This window comes from Leucoraja erinacea, chromosome 14, assembly GCF_028641065.1.
Source record: "Leucoraja erinacea ecotype New England chromosome 14, Leri_hhj_1, whole genome shotgun sequence".
In the NCBI taxonomy this organism is placed as follows: domain Eukaryota; kingdom Metazoa; phylum Chordata; class Chondrichthyes; order Rajiformes; family Rajidae; genus Leucoraja; species Leucoraja erinaceus.
In genome coordinates, this window is record NC_073390.1 from 10,214,240 (window position 1) to 10,234,584 (window position 20,345).

The 20,345-nt window shown below is 42.1% G+C and overlaps 1 protein-coding gene across 1 annotated transcript in view; it reads left to right on the top strand.

The window, feature by feature from the left end:
- Positions 1–19,951, top strand: part of LOC129703256 (sentrin-specific protease 5-like) — a 39,242-nt gene extending 19,291 nt beyond the window's left edge. The window contains exons 4-10 of the mRNA XM_055645569.1: positions 5,011–5,158; positions 5,725–5,772; positions 7,635–7,712; positions 8,824–8,961; positions 13,122–13,205; positions 14,488–14,538; positions 18,188–19,951. Of these exons, the coding sequence (XP_055501544.1) occupies positions 5,011–5,158; positions 5,725–5,772; positions 7,635–7,712; positions 8,824–8,961; positions 13,122–13,205; positions 14,488–14,538; positions 18,188–18,298 (658 nt within the window). The 3' untranslated portion in view covers positions 18,299–19,951. The remainder of the gene's footprint in view (positions 1–5,010; positions 5,159–5,724; positions 5,773–7,634; positions 7,713–8,823; positions 8,962–13,121; positions 13,206–14,487; positions 14,539–18,187) is intronic.
- Positions 19,952–20,345: the final 394 nt, after the last annotated feature.

Below are 20,345 nucleotides of genomic sequence, written 5' to 3' on the forward strand. Positions count from 1 at the left end.
CAGTTGCCCGGTTGCCAATGGCCACCTGAAGTCCCGCCGGGCAACCTAAAAGCCGTGTCATTTTGCCCGGTTTGGCATGCACCTGGGACACCTACTGTTCAACTCTGAGCGGGCCCCCCTCTCTATCTCTCTCTCTGTCACTCTCCGTCTCCGCCCGCCATCCGTGTCCGGGCAGCTGGGTCTCCGCTCTCCGGCCGCTCCTCATCTACCGGCATGGCCGGCCACCTTGGACATTCGCACTGCCACGGCCAGAACATCCTCAGCTGCCCTGCACATGCGCACTGCCCCGGCCTGCACATCCTCCCTCCTGCACATGCGCACTGCCACGGCCTGCACATCCTCCCCCCTGCACATGTGCACTGCCATGGCCTGCACATCCTCCCCCCTGCACATGCGCACAACCACGGCCAGCACATCATCAGCCATCCTGCACATGCACACTGCCACGGCAACGGATTGATGCCGGGCACTTTCTCCCTCCCTTTGCATTGTGGGAGATCTGGCCGCCATTGCTGTCTGGTCGCTGCGACTGATGAAACCCAACGCAGAATCACTCCCTGAAGCTGGAGTAACTCCCTGTAATAACTCTTGCTTCTTGGTTTCCTGGTCCTCCAAAAACATTCCAACTGGAATTTAAACTGGAGGTGGTGGATGGTGGACTTAAGCAAAAACTAAATGTAGTTACGCCTGGTTGGGTAACTATGTAGGGTGAGGACTATTCCATGCTTTAATTGTGCAGGGGAACTCCATGGAGCAGCCAGCTATCCAGAGATAGAAGAAATTGGATAGAGACCCTTCTTTCGACTCCCTCTGGTTTTAGTGTTTTTAGTTTCATTTAAAGATACAGCACGGAAACAGGCCCTTCGGCCCACCGAGTCCATGCCGACCACCGATTACCCGTACACTAGTTCTGTCCCACACATTAGCGACGTAAGTCAAGAGTGTTTTATTCTCTCACGTCCCAGTTACAACAATGAAATCCTTACTTGCAGCAACACAACAGAATATGTAAACATAGTACTCTGTAAACAATGTTACAAACGAGAAAACAAAACTGTGTATATTTAAATATATATATGTGTGTGTAATATATATACACACACATAATTTCTATCGTACACACACACAAGTTCTATCGTAAAGTATCGTGTGTGTAGGAAGGAACAGCAGATGCTGGTTTAAACTGAAGATAGACACAAAAAGCTGGAGTAACGTTTGTAGCTGTAGTAAAGGCTGGAGACAGAATCTTTGGATGAAAGGAAAATGTTACGTTTTGGGTTGGGTCTGAAAAAGGTTCCTGCACACCTTTGGAATGTGGAAGGAAACACGAGCACCCGGAGGAAAACCCATGCGTTCAAAGGGAAAAGGAGCGAACTCCATATAGACAGCACCCATATCTAGGATCAATTCTGGGTCTCTGGCACTTTTAGGCAGCAACTTTATGGCCAATGTACTGCCCCATAGTCTTGAACTGAATTAAAACATACAGTAGCTGTAAAGGGGGACATAGCGTGATTTAAAGATTTAAGACTGAAAATGGATAGGTTTTTTTTGTAACCAATGTTATCAACGTATAATTTTTTTGTGTTGGAAAACAAAATATAGTGGCACAGCTGGTAGACTTGCTGCCTCACATGCCAGAGATCTGTGTTCGATCCTGTCCTCGGGCACTGTCTATTGAATTTGCACATTCTACCTGCAAGCGTGTGAGTTACCTCCCACATTCCAAAGACGCATTGGCTTTGTAGGTTAACTTGTCCCTGTAAAATTGCCCCTAATGTGTAGGGAGTGGGTGAGAAAAGTGGGAGAACAGAACTTGTGTGAATGGGTGGTAGACAAAAAAGCTGAAGAAACTCAGCGGGTGAGGCAGCATCTATGGAGCAAAGGAATAGGTGACGTTTTGGGTCGAGACCCTTCCTCAGACTGATGTCGGGGGGGGGGTGGTGTGGGAAAAAGAAAGGAAGATGCGGAGACAGTAGGCTGTGGGAGAGCTGGGAATGGCAGGGGAAGGAGGGAGAAAGCAAGGACTACCTGAAATTGAAGAAGCCAATGTTCATACCGCTGGAGTGTAAACTACCCAAGCGAAATATGAGGTGATGTTCCTCCAATTTGCGATGGGCCTCACTGTGGCCCAGGAATTTGCGAGGCCTCACTCAGGCCCAGGAATGAATGGTCGGATTTGGAATGGGAGGGGGAGTTGAAGTGTTGAGCCACCGGGAGATCAGGTTGTTTATTGCAAACTGTGTGGAGGTGTTGTGTGAAGCGATCGCCAAGCCTGGGGTTGATCATACGCTGAATAATCCAACCACATTTTTGTTTGGAAGTGGAAAGAAATAATAGAAATTTTATTCATTGCAACGTGTAAAAAGAGTTGAGATACTGTATTATAATTTTGCTGCATGTCATTATGGTATATATCATGTCTTGATTGGTGAATATGTTTGTGACTTTATTTGAAGCAGAAATAATATGTGAATGCTTCATTGAGCATAATTCCGACTGGTAACTACGCACTTCATCAAAGCACATTATCGCACGCGTTATGCAAGCCGTCTTAAATGACGACCTAAACTGTCATTTGGCAACCTATAAAGCTGCCTAGGTTGCCCTGCTGGCAACAGAGAAAAAGGGTTAAGTGAGAGCCCTGTCAGGAGTGAGCCCTGTCCTCATGGAGCCATGTTCCCGCAAAACACCGAGATCATTGCACTCACAGCGCTCCCTCCGAGACCTCACCAGTGCAGGCAGCACATCCATCTTGTTTTTCGGCGACCTCACATTCCCCACTGTGATGGAAGACAAATAACTTATACCTTCTTTTCTCCTGCGGTTCGGACAATCGCAAAGATCAAAGCTCCCACCGTCAGCAATCGGAGCGGTTGAAGCTCCTGCGGTTGGAGCTCCCGCAGTCAATCCCTAACAAAGGGACCGCCAGCTCCAGGATGTTAAAGCCGCAGTGCAGATGGAGATATGAAAAAGTCGCCTTAAAAGTTAAGATTGTTCAGGGCTTGGACACGCTTGAGGCAGGAAACATATTCCCGATGTTGGGGGAGCCCAGAACCAGGGGCCACAGTTTAAGAATAAGGAGTAAGCCATTTAGAACGGAGACGAGGAAACACTTTTTCTCACAAAGAGTGGTGAGTCTGTGGAATTCTCTGCCTCAGAGGGCGGTGGAGGCAAGTTCTCTGGATGCTTTCAAGAGAGAGCTAGATAGGGCTCTTAAAAATAGAGGAGTCAGGGGATATGGGGAGAAGGCAGGAATGGGGTACTGATTGGGGATGATCGGCCATGATCACATTGAATGGTGGTACTGGCTCGAAGGGCCAAATGGCTTACTCGTGCATCTATTGTCTATTGTCCATCGAGGATAGAGATGAAAAGGTTTCCCCCTCCCCCCATCCCCCCACATAATACAGAATCTAAAGTACACTAAATATATACAAGTAAACACAGACTAATACAGCAAACGAAGAAAAAGACGTGTCAGGCTGTTGGCGCGGCTGCCATGTACGGCGCCAGCACTGGAGCCAGCGTGTGTTCAGTGAATACAATCATTTCCATGAAGAAGAACAAGTATAAAAAAGAGGGATGAGTTCCAGGTAACATGCAATTTTTGAATTGATTACATTAATACAAATATGTTCAATTTTACAATGAAGATAGACACAAAAAGCTGGAGTAACTGCGGGACAGGCAGAATCTCTTGGAGAGAAGGAATGGGTGATGTTTCAGGGGTCTCGACCCTAAAAGGGTGCCGCCGGTCCCGCTGAGTTACTCCAGATTTTTGTGTCTATCTCTGGAGAACATGCTGCCTGAATAAAGATCCCAATCTGAAATGTCACCTATATGTGTCCCCCAGAGACGCTGAGTTACTCCAGCACTGTTTCTTTCCTGCATTTTAGGTGTCAAATTTCTGGAAACTACCCAAACCTTAGTTGGACTGTTTGTTGCAATTGCTATATATGGCATTCTTGTATGTGGGAGTCTCTAACCATAACTGTTGTAACACCAGCAGGAATTATTCTATGATAACTTTGTATTATGTTCTATTTCATTTTTTCAGATATTGACAAACATTTAATATCCATTATGCAGATAACTACTGTAACATTTACCAATTGTACACAATTCTTCCTTCACTTTAAACCACCCACCATTAAATATAAACCTACTTCAGTCTAAAAATAGCTGATTAAAAATGAACACTAAAGTCCATGCCAGATTCAAAATCTGCACTTCCGTTGACAAATTGCTACTTTTTGTCTGATTGTGGAGAGCTAAACCTAAAATGAAACAAAACCTCGGCGCTTTTAAGAGAGATGGGAAGATATTTTAAAAAGGCACCCCTCATGCACCTTTTTTATGTACCCTTCGAGGTAGTCTTGCAGAATATTCCGTGACAATTTTATTAAACGTCATAACTATTAAGGACAATCTCTTCTTGAACACAAGTCACCTGCAGTACAGAGTAGATATTAAACTATATCTTGAATTGCTGGAAATACTCAGCAAGTTGGACAGCATCAGTCAACAGGTCAACGATGATCCACCAAAACTCTCATGAAAGATTGCTCAACTAAGAAAACAAACGCTCTTTCCAAATTCGCAGCCTGTTCTGCTGAATATATCCAAAACCTGGTTTTGTTTTGTTTTTAATTTCCAGCATGTTTAGTTTATTGATACAGTGCGGAAACAGGCCCTTCGGCCCATTGAGTCCGCGCCGACCAGCGATCCCCACACATTAACACTATTCTACACACACTAGGGCCAATTTACAATTTTACTAAGCCAATTAACCAACTAACCTGTACGTCTTTGGAGTGTGGGAGGAAACCAGAGCTCCCGGGGGAACCCCACCCAGCTCACAGGGAGAATGTACGAACTTCGTACAGATGGCACCCATTGAACCCTGGTCCCTGGCGCTGTAAGGCAGCAACTCTACAGCTTCACCACCGTGAAAGCATCTGTAGCGCTTTGCTTTAAAAATGTGTCATTTTGTTCCATCTCCTGCAGGAAAGTCTTCATCAGGATGGAAATCCGAAAGTACCAGAAAGCGCAGGCGAATAAGCCTGCTTCCGGTTTCCAAGTGGTTTACAACAAACACGTTTTGACTTTGGATGATCTGGCCACACTTTATGGAGAAAACTGGCTGAACGACCAGGTCAGACAAGAAAACAAAAGTTATTTTTAAATTTTCATCTATTAAAATGTTTCTCACAAATCCACCAACTTGGTTTGTGATGTGATTGAGAGATTGAATGTGTAATTAAATCTGAGCTCTATCTAGATTAAAGAAAGGTTGTATTCTTGCAGGTAGCCACAAGCCACACCCTCACTCAATTCCCAGTGGTACATTACTGAGTGAAACTCTTGGTTACTAGGCACACACAATTTAAGTAAGATGGTTCCACCATGGCAGCTGGGAAATTCATATTCAAGTCATTAAATAAATGCTGGTAACACTACTGGTAATAGTAAAATTACTGCATTAGCTGATTCACTGTTGGATTCCCCCAATGGAAATTGAGCATTTGAATGCTGCCTGGCCCAAATGTGACTTTATACCTGCAGAACTGCTGTTTTTTTTCAGCCTTCTTTCAGCCACTCATTTCATTGGCAATTACATGTGAGCAATAAATGCCAGCCATTCCAACAACATCACGCTCAACTTTAAAAAGGGCAACTTATTGAACTCTACCAATAATTAGTGCATTTGTTATCTTGTAGGTAATAAACATGTACGGCGAACTGATTGTGGATGCAGTGCCAGATAAGGTGAGCGTATGAACAAAAGTACTAAAAGTGTGACCTTGGAGTGTTTTGTTTTATCATCATTTTGATGTCATGCTTCACCCATTTAATAACAAATGTTCATGGTCGTTTGTATCTGTTCAAGTTTATGACCTCGAATCATCTTGCTCATGCATCTGTAAAGGATGCCAAAAATGCCAATCAATATTGCCTCTTTGTTGCCTCAATTTGTTAAGCCAGAGAATGCAATGACAATCAGAAAAGCTGCAGGTGTTGGAATTCTGAAGTAAACACAGAAAATGTAGGAAATATTCATCAGGTCACACAGCACCTGGGAAACAAGATTATTTTGGTCTTCAAACTGAAACATTAAACCTGCTTGTCTCTATGAACAGTTTTTTCTGGTGTTTTTTGTTTTTAATTCAGTGAATTACCAATTTGTACAGATTAGTTCTAAACTGATTGATTTAACTTGGGCTCTTTGCTACTCTTAGATAGGAAACCAGCGGGTTTGTCTCTGTGATGGCTATCCAACATTGCACATGTGGAGTTTTGGTGTGTGTTGGATTTATCTTTGTTGTGCAATCAGGTAACTAATACTCACATGCAGAATGGGCATTTGGGACAGCACCCTGGCATGGCTGTTGTCTCACTGATCCAGCAACCGGGGGTTTAATTCTGACCCGTGCTGCCGGTGTGAAACTTGCATTGCCTCCCTGTGACCATATGAGTTTCCTTCAGGTATTCTTGTTTCTCTCCACCTTCCAAAGGTTGAAACTTATATGGTCTGTGTATGGTGTGGAACATGATATTAAATATAATGCTAGTAACAGTGCTGTTATGATCTGTAGAAACAAAGGGGATAAATGTCTAAAATTTCCTGATTTTAAATTGTCTGACAATAATCTTAGTGTCTGTAATAAGGTAAAATATCTAGGGCATATTATTACAGAACAAATGACAGATGATGAGGATATTTATAGGCAACGACGCATGCTGTATGTACAGGCGAATATTCTCTTGCGTAAATTTGGAGCGTGTGCAGATGTGGTCAAGATGTCGCTATTTAGAGCATACTGCACACCACTCTACACTGCGCACCTGTGGTCGAACTATGGAAAAACAAGTTTGCAGAGACTAAAGGTGGCATATAACGATGCCATGGGAACACTGCTAAGGAAACCTAGATGGTGTAGTTCCAGTAATATGTTTGTGGCTGCAGGAGTCAGTACTTCAGAAGCTATCCTAAGGAATCACATGTATAAATTCATTTGCAGGATAAATGACTAAAAATGTAATTATTGTGGCCTTGTCAAACCTAAGGGTTAGCACTACACGCTACGAATCCCAGCTGTGGAGACACTGGTATCCTTGTCTCGTTGTAGGACATTGATCATTCTTTTAATCTGGATTTTTAACTCGTGTATTGTGTTTTTTTTAATATAATTTATGATGCTTTTAGAAGTGATATACTAAGATTGTATATGTACTTTATGATATTTTTTTAATATGCAATGCATTTTTTTAATGTAATGTTGCCCCTTGTCTGGACCTCGAGTCCGTAATAAAGTTTATTATTATTATTATTATTAATTCGCCATTCTAGATTATCCCTAGACCTGTAGATGTGGCAGAATCTCTTAGGTGGAGGGAGGCTTTGATTGAGGAATAGTTTACAGGGAACATTAATGAGTAATGAGATTGATCTGAGCACCAGCAAATGCTCAATAGCCCAAAGTGGTCTCCTCCATCTTGTAGAAATATAGATGTTTGGAGTGTGGTTGTCATTTAGCGGTGTCTTGAGAGGGAGAAAAATCTGGGGATTAGAGAATGTTGGTTATCAGTCAGAAAGGTTTCTTTTCATTAACTGCCTTTTGCCTTTCTAGGTTCACTTCTTCAATAGCTTCTTTTACAAACAGCTTCAAACTAAAGGATATAATGGAGTGAAGAGGTGGACTAAAAAGGTAGGTCTCAAGGAAGCGGGTAGGGCAGCAAGCTGCAGTTGTGTATTTTGCTAGAATGAATGTTTTAATGAATGCACGCTGTGATTCTAGACAGAATAGACGACATATATTCTAGACTGCAATATCCACACCGCACCTCTGCATAAAAATACTGTTTTTTCCACTTGTGTGTTTCGTTTCGATCATCGTCCTTGAAATGATCATTGTCAAAATTGGAAAATATCAGTATCATACCAGGCACCTTTGAACAAAAAAGCTGGAGAAACTTGGGGTACAGCCATCTAGTAGCCGATAGATGCTGCTGCACCCGCTGAGTTTCTCCAACACCCTCGATTCTCCAGCATCTGCAGTTCCTTCTTAAACACCTGAATATTAAATATGGTCCTGATCCAAATTAATCTTGTGAACTAAAACTGACCACTAGCGAGTAATCAGAAAATATAGATTTATACATTTGTTGTTACACAACCTAAACTTAACGGTTCTTGCGTCTACCACGTCCACATTCAAGATACCAGCTACTCTGTGTGAAAAATCTACCCATCAGCTGGTTATTAAACTTACCTTAAACCTATGTCCTCTAGTTTTAGATACTGCTACCCTGGAAAACAGACACTAGCTATGATCAGCCATGATCATATTGAATGGCGGCGCAGGCTCGAAGGGCCGAATGGCCTACTCCTGCACCTATGTTTCTATGTACGCTATCTATGTCTCTCATAGTTTTGTGCATCTCTTACCACCTCTTTTGTCTTTAATGTCTTTTGCCCAGCCTATCCAATTTTTCATTATAACCCAATTCCGGCAAAATTCTTGTGAATCTTTTCCACACCTTCTCCAATTTAATCACATCCTTCCTGTAGTGAGTAGTCTGTAGAACAGAAGCTGGGAAGTGAAAATAAGCTACATTTCTTCCAGGTTCATTAATTTTTTTGTTTTGCTGCCATGGATAATATGAGTTGAATGTCTGCCTTTCTGTGTTGTAAATGATTATTCGATAAAGAATTCTAAATTTGCCAAACTTGCCTTTTACTTCATTTGGGTTTTTTTCTAAGTGATCTGCCAGCGCACCTACATTTAACTTTTTTCTCACTCTCTCTCTCTTGTCCAGGTGGATTTATTCAGTAAAGCCCTATTACTAATCCCTATACATTTGGAAATTCATTGGTCACTATTAACAGTTGATCTACCAAATAGGAAAATTTGGCTTTACGATTCTCAAGGCATCCATTTTAATTCCTGTGTTCAGGTAAGAGAAATAATGTGAAGAATTTCTGATCCCATTTTTTAATCTTTTGTTCCTGAAGAGAGTGTCATTTGCTGGTATCTTGATCTGTGAATACTGATATGAGCCCCCTATATTGAGGTGTTTTATTTGTGAGCCCTGATCAGCTTCCATGGTGGAATAGTCTATCAAAGCATGATCATTAATCATTCAACCATGGAATTCAGTCTTCTCTTCACATGAAGTTTTGTAGATTACCAGATGTCAACCACGACAAAGCCCTGTCAACTTGTATTTTGTCATCATTTTCTAATCCAGTTGATGAAGCCAGGTATAACAATCCCACTGTAATCAATGTATACAATATCGACTTGGGTCAGAGCCTTCCTTCCTACATAGCATTGTAAAATCCCAGAATTCTCCAAGGTATCTACTAGGTTGGAAAATGGTTAAATGTAGATCTAATTTGATAAAAGACTGCCCAGCTATTTGGCTGCAGAAAGTACAATTACATTTGTGCAATACATAGTCTGGAATGCATTTTGTTCCACCATCTACATTAAATTGTGGAATGATCAGAAAGCATTGCGTTGGGTCAAATAAATCTTATTTTTGTATTGTAAGTTGCCATGTACGAACAACGAACTAAAGAATGAGTAAGTGATCCACCAAAGAGAATGGGGGGTATACAGGCATATAAGAGTTGGTCATGGTATCAAGTTGGGCACAGACATTGTGGCCCTGGGATTTACAGTGTGTGTTCAAAGAGGCAGATAAAAAAAATGTGTGCTGTGTTTTATAGGCACAGTGCTATCAATTTTCAACCTGTGAGAACTGCTGCACACAAAGGTCTCACGCGAAAGAAAGTAGAGAGAGGACTTGCTGATTGAGAAAACAAAATATTTTGTAATTACAGAATCTGGGCCACTGATTTCTTTGTGTAGGAAGGAACTGCAGATGCTGGTTTAAACCGAAGATAGACACAAAATGTTGGGAGTAACTCAGGGGAAAGGCAGTATCTCTGGAGAGAAGGAATGAGTGATGTTTCGGGTCAGACTGAGAGTCGGGAGGGGGAGATACAGAGATAAGGAAATGTAGGGTGTGAGAACGTGACATCATAGGGGGTGGAGATCAAGTAAAATGTAGAATAGATCATTGTTAGCTAGGAGAAGGTAACAACAAAGCAAACATAAAATGTAATCAGGGACGGTCTGGGAACTGGGAAGGGGATGGATGGAGAGCGAGGGAAAGCAAGGGTTACTTGAAGTTGGAGAAGTCAATATACCGCTGAGGTGTAAGCTATCCAAGCGAAATATGAGGTGCTGTTCCTCCAATTTGTGCTGGACCTCACTCTGACAATGGAGGAGGCCCAGGACAGAAAGGTCAGTGTGGGAATGGGAGAGGGAGAGCAACCGGGAGATCATGTAGGATTAGGCCGACTGAGCAAGGTGTTCAGCGAAACGATCGCCGAGCCTGCGCTGTCTACCACTTATTTCTTTTATCCATTTCTGTGCATCTTCAATTAGCCATTTGATCTTTATGGCTACAGTGTTTACATGTTTAGTTTTACTGGTAAAAAGCCGGTAAATTATAGAGTTGAGTCCTTGAATGCAAACCACAGTTGAAGGAATTAGGAGAGATAGAATTCGTGCAAGGAAGTGGTGCCCAGGAAAAGGATCAGCAAAGATTTTATCGAGTGGAGTAAGGGTGTGAATAGCCTACTCCTGCTTTGATATCTAGCCTTTCTGCAAAAGACTAGGATGCCAAATGGCATGCTGGCCTTTATTGTGGAGGAGGGAGTATTAATACCAAGATTTCCTTACTTGGAAGGTTGTGAGTCTTTGGCATTATCAGTCTAGAGGGCTGAAGCCATTCAAGGCTGGCATAGATGGATCTATGGACTTTCGATTAGATTTAGATAATAGTAATTAAGAGCTGAGGGGTTTAGGCAGGAATACAGATATACTAGATCTAATTGAATGGCAGACCAGGCTAGAAACTTATTGATGAAGTATCCAAGAAATCAGAATCTTGCCTGGTTAGTGGTGTTAACAGCTCCTGGCATAGTTTTCCCATTTTGTTCCATTGTATAATTCTTAGAAAAAACAGAGTGCAGCCAGATAAGCCAGGCGGGCAACAGTAAGAATAGGGAATCAGTTGAACAGTACAGATAGTGCTGGAAACCTGAAATAATATTCACGATGGTCAAAGTTATCTTTTTATATTTTTCATATTCATTATTTCAATGCTGCCCACAATTAGCCTTGTCTTGAAGTGGAACATTGAGTAAGTATAGGATGGAGAAACAAAAAAAAAAGGTTATATTAAAAAAAACTGACACAAAGTGCTGGAGTAACTCAGCAGGTCAGGCAGCATCCATGCAGAACATATATCGGCGATGTTTCGGGTCAAGACTCTACTTCAGAATGAAAGATGTTCTGAATAGAATGCATTGAGTAGAAACGACTCTGGATGACTGATGTATAAATCAGAGGAAATTGGAGGAAGTGAGATTTGTCCTATTTCCCACAGCTAAGTCTCCTTGAATTTGATAGTTTGTCTTGTAAAATGTGAAGTGAGATTGTGAGGAAGGAGATTGGGTCCAGGGGTATTTCCTTTAATGCCTGTGCATGGAACAAAAATGCAACTGTTTTCAGATGAGAGCACTAAACAGTCTCGTAGAATATTATTTGACAATTAATTGAAAATAGTTCAGAATGTCCATGTTTATTCATCTCCATTCCTGAGAGGCAGGCAGAGTATCATGTATTTCTGTTACACAAGCACTGCCTCAGAGCCAAGATTGTTCTGCAATATTTGTGTATTTCAGTTGAAGCCTCCCTGCCTCTGGAATGACTTCTTTGAAATCCTGCTCAGTAGTTTCACATCAAACTGGTACAACATTGCACCACAACCAACATCTAGTTTACGGTGAAGGGGAAAAGATTTAATAGGAATCTGAGGAGTAGCATTCACACAAAGAGTGGTGGGTGTATGGAACAAGTGGCCTATAGGAGGTAGTTCAAGCTGGGACTATCCCAACTGTCAACAGTTAGACAGATACATGGCTAGGACCGGTTTGGAGGGATATGGGACTGGTGTGTCGCTGGACAAGTTGGCCGGTGTGGGCAAGTTGGGCCGAAGGGCCTCTTTCCCGCTGTATCATTTTATGAATCTGAGACGCATTGCAATCCACATATATAATCTGCTTATAATGTCTTGCCAATGACACCTCAGCAGGCACATTGTTGTAATGAGATTTTCCTCGATATATTTAAATTAAAATAATATTCTGGAAACTACTGTGGAATACTGAAGTCATCCTCAGATGGATAGTCTGAAGAAGGGTCTCGACCCGAAACGTCACCCATTCCTTATCTCCATAGATGCTGCCTCACCTGCTCAGTTTCTGCAGCATTTTGTGTCTGCCATCGATTTTATATAGCATCTGCAGTTCTTTCTCACACACAGGATGTTTTTATATTGGAAAATAAATACTTTAAAAAGTTAGCATTTAGAAACATAGAAAATAGGTGCAGGAGTAGGCCATTCAGCCCTTCGAGCCTGCACCGCCATTCAATATGATCATGGCTGATCATCCCTGGCTAAAAATACCCAGTATCTTGATGAATAATTGAACCATACTTTGGGTTTTAACTCCTTTTTCTCTACTGAGAGAAAGATGCTAAAGAATAAGGGCACCTCTCCCAGCCAGATGCACGTGGGACAGTCAAAGACTTGTCCCACCCTGGCCGTTGAAAGCGCGCACCACCAGACTCGGGAACAACTTCTTCCCCTGTTATCAGACTTCTGAACGGTCCTTTCATTAGCTATGGCACTGTCCGATTCACCACTGCATCATTGCAGACATTGGAATTTGTCTATGGAACAGTTGCTGAGAACTATATTATGCACTTCATCTTCCCCTTTGTTCTACTTGAGTTTGACTTGATTGTATTTCTGTATAGTATTATCTGATCTGACTGGATAGCATGCAAAAAAAAAGCTTTTCACTGTACCTCAGTGCATGCAACAATTATATAACCTACATCTAAACCTCTTCCGGAGTTACAATAAGATTGACGATGAGTTTGTTTTTGATTTATTGCACTGTGGCTTGAAATTACAACTGTAAAATGGTCACTGTTTAGCTTATTTATTTGCCTCTTTCTTTTGGTTTGTAGAACATTCTTAAATATTTAAAGACAGAAGCTGGTGAGCGAAATTGCCCCACATTCCTGGAAGGGTGGAAAGCTTTCGCCACAATGGTAAGGTTTAGCCAGGCTGATATGCTTCAACGTTTCAAAAAAGGTGTTGCAGGTGTCCCTCCAGCAAAGGAAAATGTAGCCAAGAATGTGCATGGGCTAAAATTGATGGGGCATTATTAGAAAGGCTAATTGCATTTAAAGTGGATATATCATTTGCTATAGATATTGTGCATTCTTGATTGCTGTAGGAGAAAATTGCAGTGGCTCTGGTCACAACCTTCCAAACTCTGGTCTGCACAAATTCACAGACATATCCTCTTTTGTCTTTACCCAGTTGTTTTCTCACATTCCCAGTTCTAATGGTCATTGGTCTGTCTTTCTGTGTGCTGCCTACCCTGCTGAGTTCTTCAGCGGTTCCTGTTTTGTTCCAGCAAGACACCCTTACTTTTTTGCAGCCCTTGTAGTAAAGGCTAAGCATCCCCCCACCCCCAAATTGCTTGTTTAACTTGCATATTCTAAAACATTTCTCTACAAATTCTATTATTTCCTTTTATTCCCTCAAAATGCATACTTGTAGATTTTTCCATTCTGTGTTTCATTTACCTCCTGTTTCACTCATTTAAAATCATTTTTGTAAACTCTCCCTCTTCCTCACAACTAACTTACACATGGGGTATTATGCCATGCCAATAGTCAAGATATTTCAGATACACATTGAATTGTACACAGGTGTCTAGTAAAGACTAAGGTTTCTGGAATTTTGTCTTCATATCCTTTTGGGGGGTGAAGTGTTTTCCATGTTATACACCAGATAAATGCTGCCATTAGTAAACTTTGTAGTCCCAAGAGTCAAGTCATATGTACTTTTAACACAATAATAAACATATTTGCTGCAGCTTTATAGACCCATTAATGGCATAACACACAAATAATCAATAGTACAATAAATTAATAATCAGCAATATCCCTAAATTGTTCTGCAGTTTGTAGTGCTTGAAACTTTGTCAGTCTGTATAGATTTGTTCATTTCAATTTTTGCTATGAAAAATACATTTTGTTATCCTCAAGTGTACTGCACACTGCATATTATTATGTTATATTACACAACCTGAATCTGAAAGATTAATTGTAGACTGCTTTCGGTTAGAAAAAAGGCTGGTTTAAACTTCAGTTGGACAATGTGCATTGTCGATGTCATATACAGCTGGAGCTGACTTTAAACCTCTTAACCTCATAGGCACATTAGAAATGGAAACTAAATTGTCAGGAGTGGTGGAAGGTTCAGAACATCTTTAAATGGACTGTTGTTTTATTTATCTATGCCTTTGTTCTTCTTCCCTAGTGCATTCCTCAACAAAAAAATGATAGCGACTGTGGTGTGTTTGTGCTTCAGGTAGGATGACTCCACCTTCCCTGATTTAATTGTGTGGTTGAAATGCCATGAAACCTAATGACTAACAAAATGTTCAAATTGCCTTCTAAACAGGAGCTGGTTCCTGCCAGCAGTATTATATCTCCAGATTGTTTTAGACTTCACACACCAAAGAGCAGATTAATCTTGTCATAAATTTTATAACCCCTACACTGTTCAGGAGCCAGTATCTTTGTATCTTAAGTGAATAGTAGGGCAGAAAAACAAGCCAAAATTAGATCACAGCGAGAGAAATTGATCTGGTCTAATTGTTATTCAAGACTTGTAATGGACTTCCTGAATCATTTTCATATAGGATTGGTTCCTAACTACTGGTACCAGTTTCTATTTCCAAACGTTAAGAGAATAGAGAGTTTAATTTAATATTGCCGGATCAGAACTTTCAGAACATCTCCAAACATTCCACGTAAAATATCCCACTTTACTGTGACTTGAGGGATAGGCGGTGGAAATCCAAAATAAATTATAGGCTGTTTTTAATGTTTTTTGTTTGGTGTTTTTGTAATTCAAGAAACTATTATATTGTCATATATGTCCAAATATGTTCTTAGCAATATAAGAAATCAACCTTGAAATGCCCGGAATCTGGCATAAAATGCACCGGTCCATCAGAATCTGAAACGGCAAAATAGTGCTTAGCAACAGTGATGGTGTGCTGTGTGGTTATCTATCTATATTACTAAAAGTCTGTTCTTGACCGGTTTTGGCCATCTGTGCTGCGATTTCCACGAGAACGCCGCCACCTACGGCCGTCATTTTTGGCCACCTTGCTCAGAGCCCCCCTCCGCCGCATGTGTGCCGAGGAGTTTTTCCCGTCGATTAAAAATGACAGAGATATTAATGTTTTTACAAAATTCCCCATTCTCTCTGCTGCCCCCGCTGGCGGCAGGGGGGAGAGACTATAAAACCAGGAAGTGGTGTGCCACACCATCTCTGCAAGATAGAGGAAGGCAGAGGGTCACGTTTCTCTGAGCTGTGAATAACACTGAACACATGTCTACTCAAATGTAAGTGCCCTTAGTGGTTCTAAAATGCTTGCAGAATGTGTCTATTGGTTCTAAAGCTTGCATAAAAATGTCTCTATTGGTTCTAAAGCTTGCAAAAAATGTCTATTGGTTCTAAAGCTTGCAAAAAAATGGTCTATTGGTTCCAAAGCTTGCAAAAAAAGTGTCTATTGATTCTAAAGCTTGCAAAAAAGTGTCTATTGGTTCTAAAGCTTGCAAAAAAATGACTATTGGTTCTAAAGCTTGCAAAAAATGTCTATTGGTTCTAAAGCTTGCAAAAAAAAGTGTTCTAAAATTGTTTACTAAAGCTTGCAGAAAGCCCCCCCCCCCCCCCCCCCCCCCCTAAAGCTTGCAAAAAATGGTGACTATTGGTTGAAATCTTGCAAATTACTGCAAATGGTGGCATGGTGGTTGTGGCATGAAGTTGATGGGCACTACTTACTGCAAATGGTGGCTTGGGTGCTGGAAAAGGACACCACTTACTGCAAATGGTGACATGAAGTTGAAAGGCACTACTTACTGCAAATGATGGCTTGGGTGTGGCTTGAAGACACCACTGCAAATGGTGGCTTGGGAGCTTTGAAGTTGAAAGGCATTACTTACTGCAAATGGAGGCTTGGGAGCTTTGGCTTGAAGTTGAAAGGCACTATTACTGCGAAATGGGGCGTGGGTGCATTGGCTTGAAGTTGAAAGGCACTACTTACTACAAATGGTGGCTTGGGAGCTTTGGCTTTTTTTTGGCAATCTTACTCAGTCCCCCTCTGCTGAGCAGGTGCAGAGAATTCTTCCCATCAATGAAAAATAAAAGTGTTATTTTTTTTTTTAATGTTGAGAATCTCTCTCCTGTCAATCACTCCATGAAAGCCACACCTTTTCCAGTGGGGGGGAGGGGTTATAAAACCCGGAAATGTGGGTGTGGGTTAGTCTCTGCAGGATGGAGGAGGGAGAGGTCACGACTTGCTGTCAAATAGTGGCTTTGAACCCTAAAGCAAATGGTATGAAACTGCACTTGAATTTGGTGGCCTTGCACCTTGCTAGAAGTGGTAAGAATCTGCACTTGAATTTGGTGGCCTTATACCCTGCTTGAAATAGAATTTCAAGGATTAGCCGTGAGTCAACTACCAGCCCACCAGCCGTGAGTGAGTTGCCAGCACAACAGGCTTGATTGACTGAGCTGCCACCGCAAGAATCCGTTTGGCCCATAATTTTCATACTAGCCCTCTGGAAACCAGTCCCTTCAGCCCACAACACCAATACAAGTGCTCCAGAAATCCCCCCCCCCCACCCCCCAACTGGCCACCAATATTAGAATTGGTGGAGATGTGGAATATTGCGTTGGATGACCAGCCCTCCTGTGTGATGCTGGAATATATAAATAAGAAGATCTGAGGTAACTGGATTTTCCTCGCATTAGCACTTATCAAGTATTAAGGTGCCAGATATGGGTTCTGAGCAAGAATCTTTAGCATTTTAGAAAGCTTGTAAAGCTACCAAATAACAAGATACAAGATACATTTAATTGTCATTTGAACCCCTTGAGGTCCAAACGAAATGCCGTTTTTCTGCAGCCATACATTTTGGTGGCATAGACCCAAGACACAACATAATTTACATAAACATCCATCACATCGCTGTGATGGAAGGCCAAAAAAACGTATCTCTCCACTGCACTCTCCCCCCCCGATGTCAGAGTCAAAGTCAAAGCCCCCGGCTGGCGATGGCGATTGTCCCGCGGCCATTAAAGCCACGCCGGGTGATGCAAGGTCGCACACCGGGTCTTGCTGTTAGAGCCCCCGGCGTGCGCTCGCAGAGTCCCGCGGCCATTCCAAGCCGCGCGGGGCAGTGATGTTAGGCCCCGCTCCAGGAGCTCTTCACCCCGCAACTCGGGCGGGGGGAAGTCGCCGTTGCGAGAGCCCTGAAAAGCGGTCTCCCTCCAGGGACCCGCGGGCTCCCGGTGCCGCCGTCCACAGACCTGCCGTTGGAGCCTCCGACTCTCCGGTACAAGCAGCAGCAGCGCTCCTCCACCGCTCCCCCGCTCCGGACTGCCAGCCCCGCGACGGTGACGGTGGTGGAGCATGTGGAATATTGCGTTGGATGACCAGCCTCGTTGTGTGCCCCAACGACAACGGAAACCCACGAGAAAAGGTCTAGTTTCCCGTGCAATAAGAGATTCTAAAAGTTTCCCCTGGATTTTCCTCCATTAGCACTTATCAAGTACAAAAGGTGCCAGAAAACTGGGTTAAAACTGACAGAAAGAATAAAACGCGGACATTGCAGAAAGTTTGCCAGAGCCGCGCCGCCCACCGGACACTGTCAACCGTGCCATTTGGGCCTGAGTTATCCCAGAGACCTGGCCAAAATTCTTCCCTCCACTAATACAGGCCAAATTAAAAAAATTGTGATTCATTTACTTTATTGCCATCTTGCCGTATACAAAATCATCAACATATTATTAAATTATAGATATTGGGGGGAAATGGAACAAGTGTTCAATTTGCGTAAATATCTACTGTTAATTTCCCTTGTCCTGCCAATATTTCGAAGCATAATTTGTATGTTTTTGATATCTTTTCAATGCAGTAACACAGTTTCCATTGTCCTTCTAGTACTGCAAGTGCCTGGCTCTAGGAAGACCTTTTCAGTTTTCTCAAAAAGACATGCCCGAAGTAAGAAAATTAATCTACAGAGAACTGTGTGAGTGCAAGCTTATGGAGTAGGCAAGCAGGATGAAGCTGACTGAAACTCCTCACAGGAAATTGCATTCCAGCAGATGGATGCGGCCAAAGTGGTTTGTAATATCTGGAAGGTGAAGAGGGACGAGACGGGGAGGGAGCGCTGAAGGACCAGTGCAGTGTTTACCTCCTTTCCAGGTGTGTGCATGGCCCAAGCATCTCCAGATTTGATAAAAGCACAACTTTGCTTGATTGCCCTGTTGCTGACAAATTGCATGTAGCAGTAGACTAAATGTAGACTTCCTTACAGGCTCCATATTCTGAGAACCTCTGAGTAAAGGAAGTAGTAAAAGTTACATTAACCTAGCAGGGAGAAAACTGAAGTCTTAGTGTAGAAATTGTCCCAGGTATTAATAAGTGAGAGCCCCTCTTCATATCCACGGGGGAGATTTTTGCTGTTTCCATGGATGTTTAATGGCCATTAGGTCATTGTGTTGAGCTGCAGCATGTTTAAAAGTGAAAATAGTTTCATTCAAAAAGCAGTCATTCTGCAATCAATGCTGTAACTCTTACTTGTTTAAGCCAAACCAATTTCCTATTTAATTTTTCACATACATGTACAATAGGTTCCTCTGTGAAGCATTGTTGCTTCTCCGTTGCAAGTGTGAAACATTGGAATGATTTTGCTGTGATGAATAATAATCCATTCTCAAAATTGATGTGTACATCTGCCTGGCTCAGTAATGATGGAAAATCCATCCTCTTTCTGACTAAAAGTATTGTTTTGTTGCATCTTACTTCTACTAATTTGGACGGATTACTCTGAAAGGTGAAGGAGCACATAGGGCATAGCCAGACATTGCAAACCAGGATATAGTAAACTTAACTGTATTTTTTTAATTGAGTATTTGAAAGTGAACATTACTGGCAAGATTAGCATGCATCCTCCTCGGGTTGACTGAAGTAGGAAGAAGCTGGCCGCATTGTACTGGTAGCAGTTTGATAAACTGAGGGCCTTTGAATTATCTCCAGCGGTACACAACTTCTGTTGTGCACAAGGCACACTAGACAAGGACATGATGGACGTTTTGTTTTCAAGCATAATCAAGAACTTTCATCCTTATTTCAGGGATTGAAATAAAAATGAAGTCTAATTCCTAAACTGCCATAGTGGGATTTGATCATAGCATTTTTAGTCCATTACACTGCAGTCTTCTGCCTACTTTAATAATTCCATTTTCCCTTTTAATACATTTTATATTTTGACATCAAATTATGTGAGATGTAACTTAAAACTGGCTGATTGATATAAACGTTTATTGATATCCTAGTTAAGAATTATAGGAATTGAGTGAAGTGTGTGAGAGAATCATTTTAAACAATGGTCACTTTGGAAATAGTGCAAAGTGTCATCTGCTATCATCCTACTGTGTTGAGAATTGATATTGCGCCTAGGTTTCAGATTTTCTGAAACCTGATTATTTTTATTAATTATGTAATCTTTTCAAAATTGTGTTCAATCATACACTCAATGTCATACACTCAATATCTGCACTGTATCTCTAGGATTCAAAATATTGTTTTCATATTCAAATGCTTTGTAACAATCAATTCTTTCAATTGTTTAAGGATTAAATCCATCAATGAGAAATAATTAGGAAATGCTGGGAATAAACAGCCTTTACTTGGTACGATAAACCCTTGCAATAATGGACCCTCCGGGGGGGGGGGGGGGGGGGGGGAGGGAGAGAAAATGGTATCCGTTATTGCCGATTGTCCACTATAGATGTCTGAGGAGGGTAACGTTTAACACAAGGCCGGCAGGGAAGAAACATGCCATTGGGGAGTGGGGGGGGGTGGGGGGGGTGGTAAGGCTTAAGCAAGTGGGAATTCACAGGCTGGGAAGCCGCAGAGTCCCATGCCCATCACATGGTGCACCAGGGACAGGCCCAGTACTCAGGCCGCCTTCATGCTGCTCCCTCTCTCCACTCTCGCAACCAGAAGCACGGCACGTGGTGCCAGTTTATTAAGTAACTGGCAGATGTGGGGGGAGGAGTACAACGGGAGCCTCGTTGTATAGCGGTCCATTATT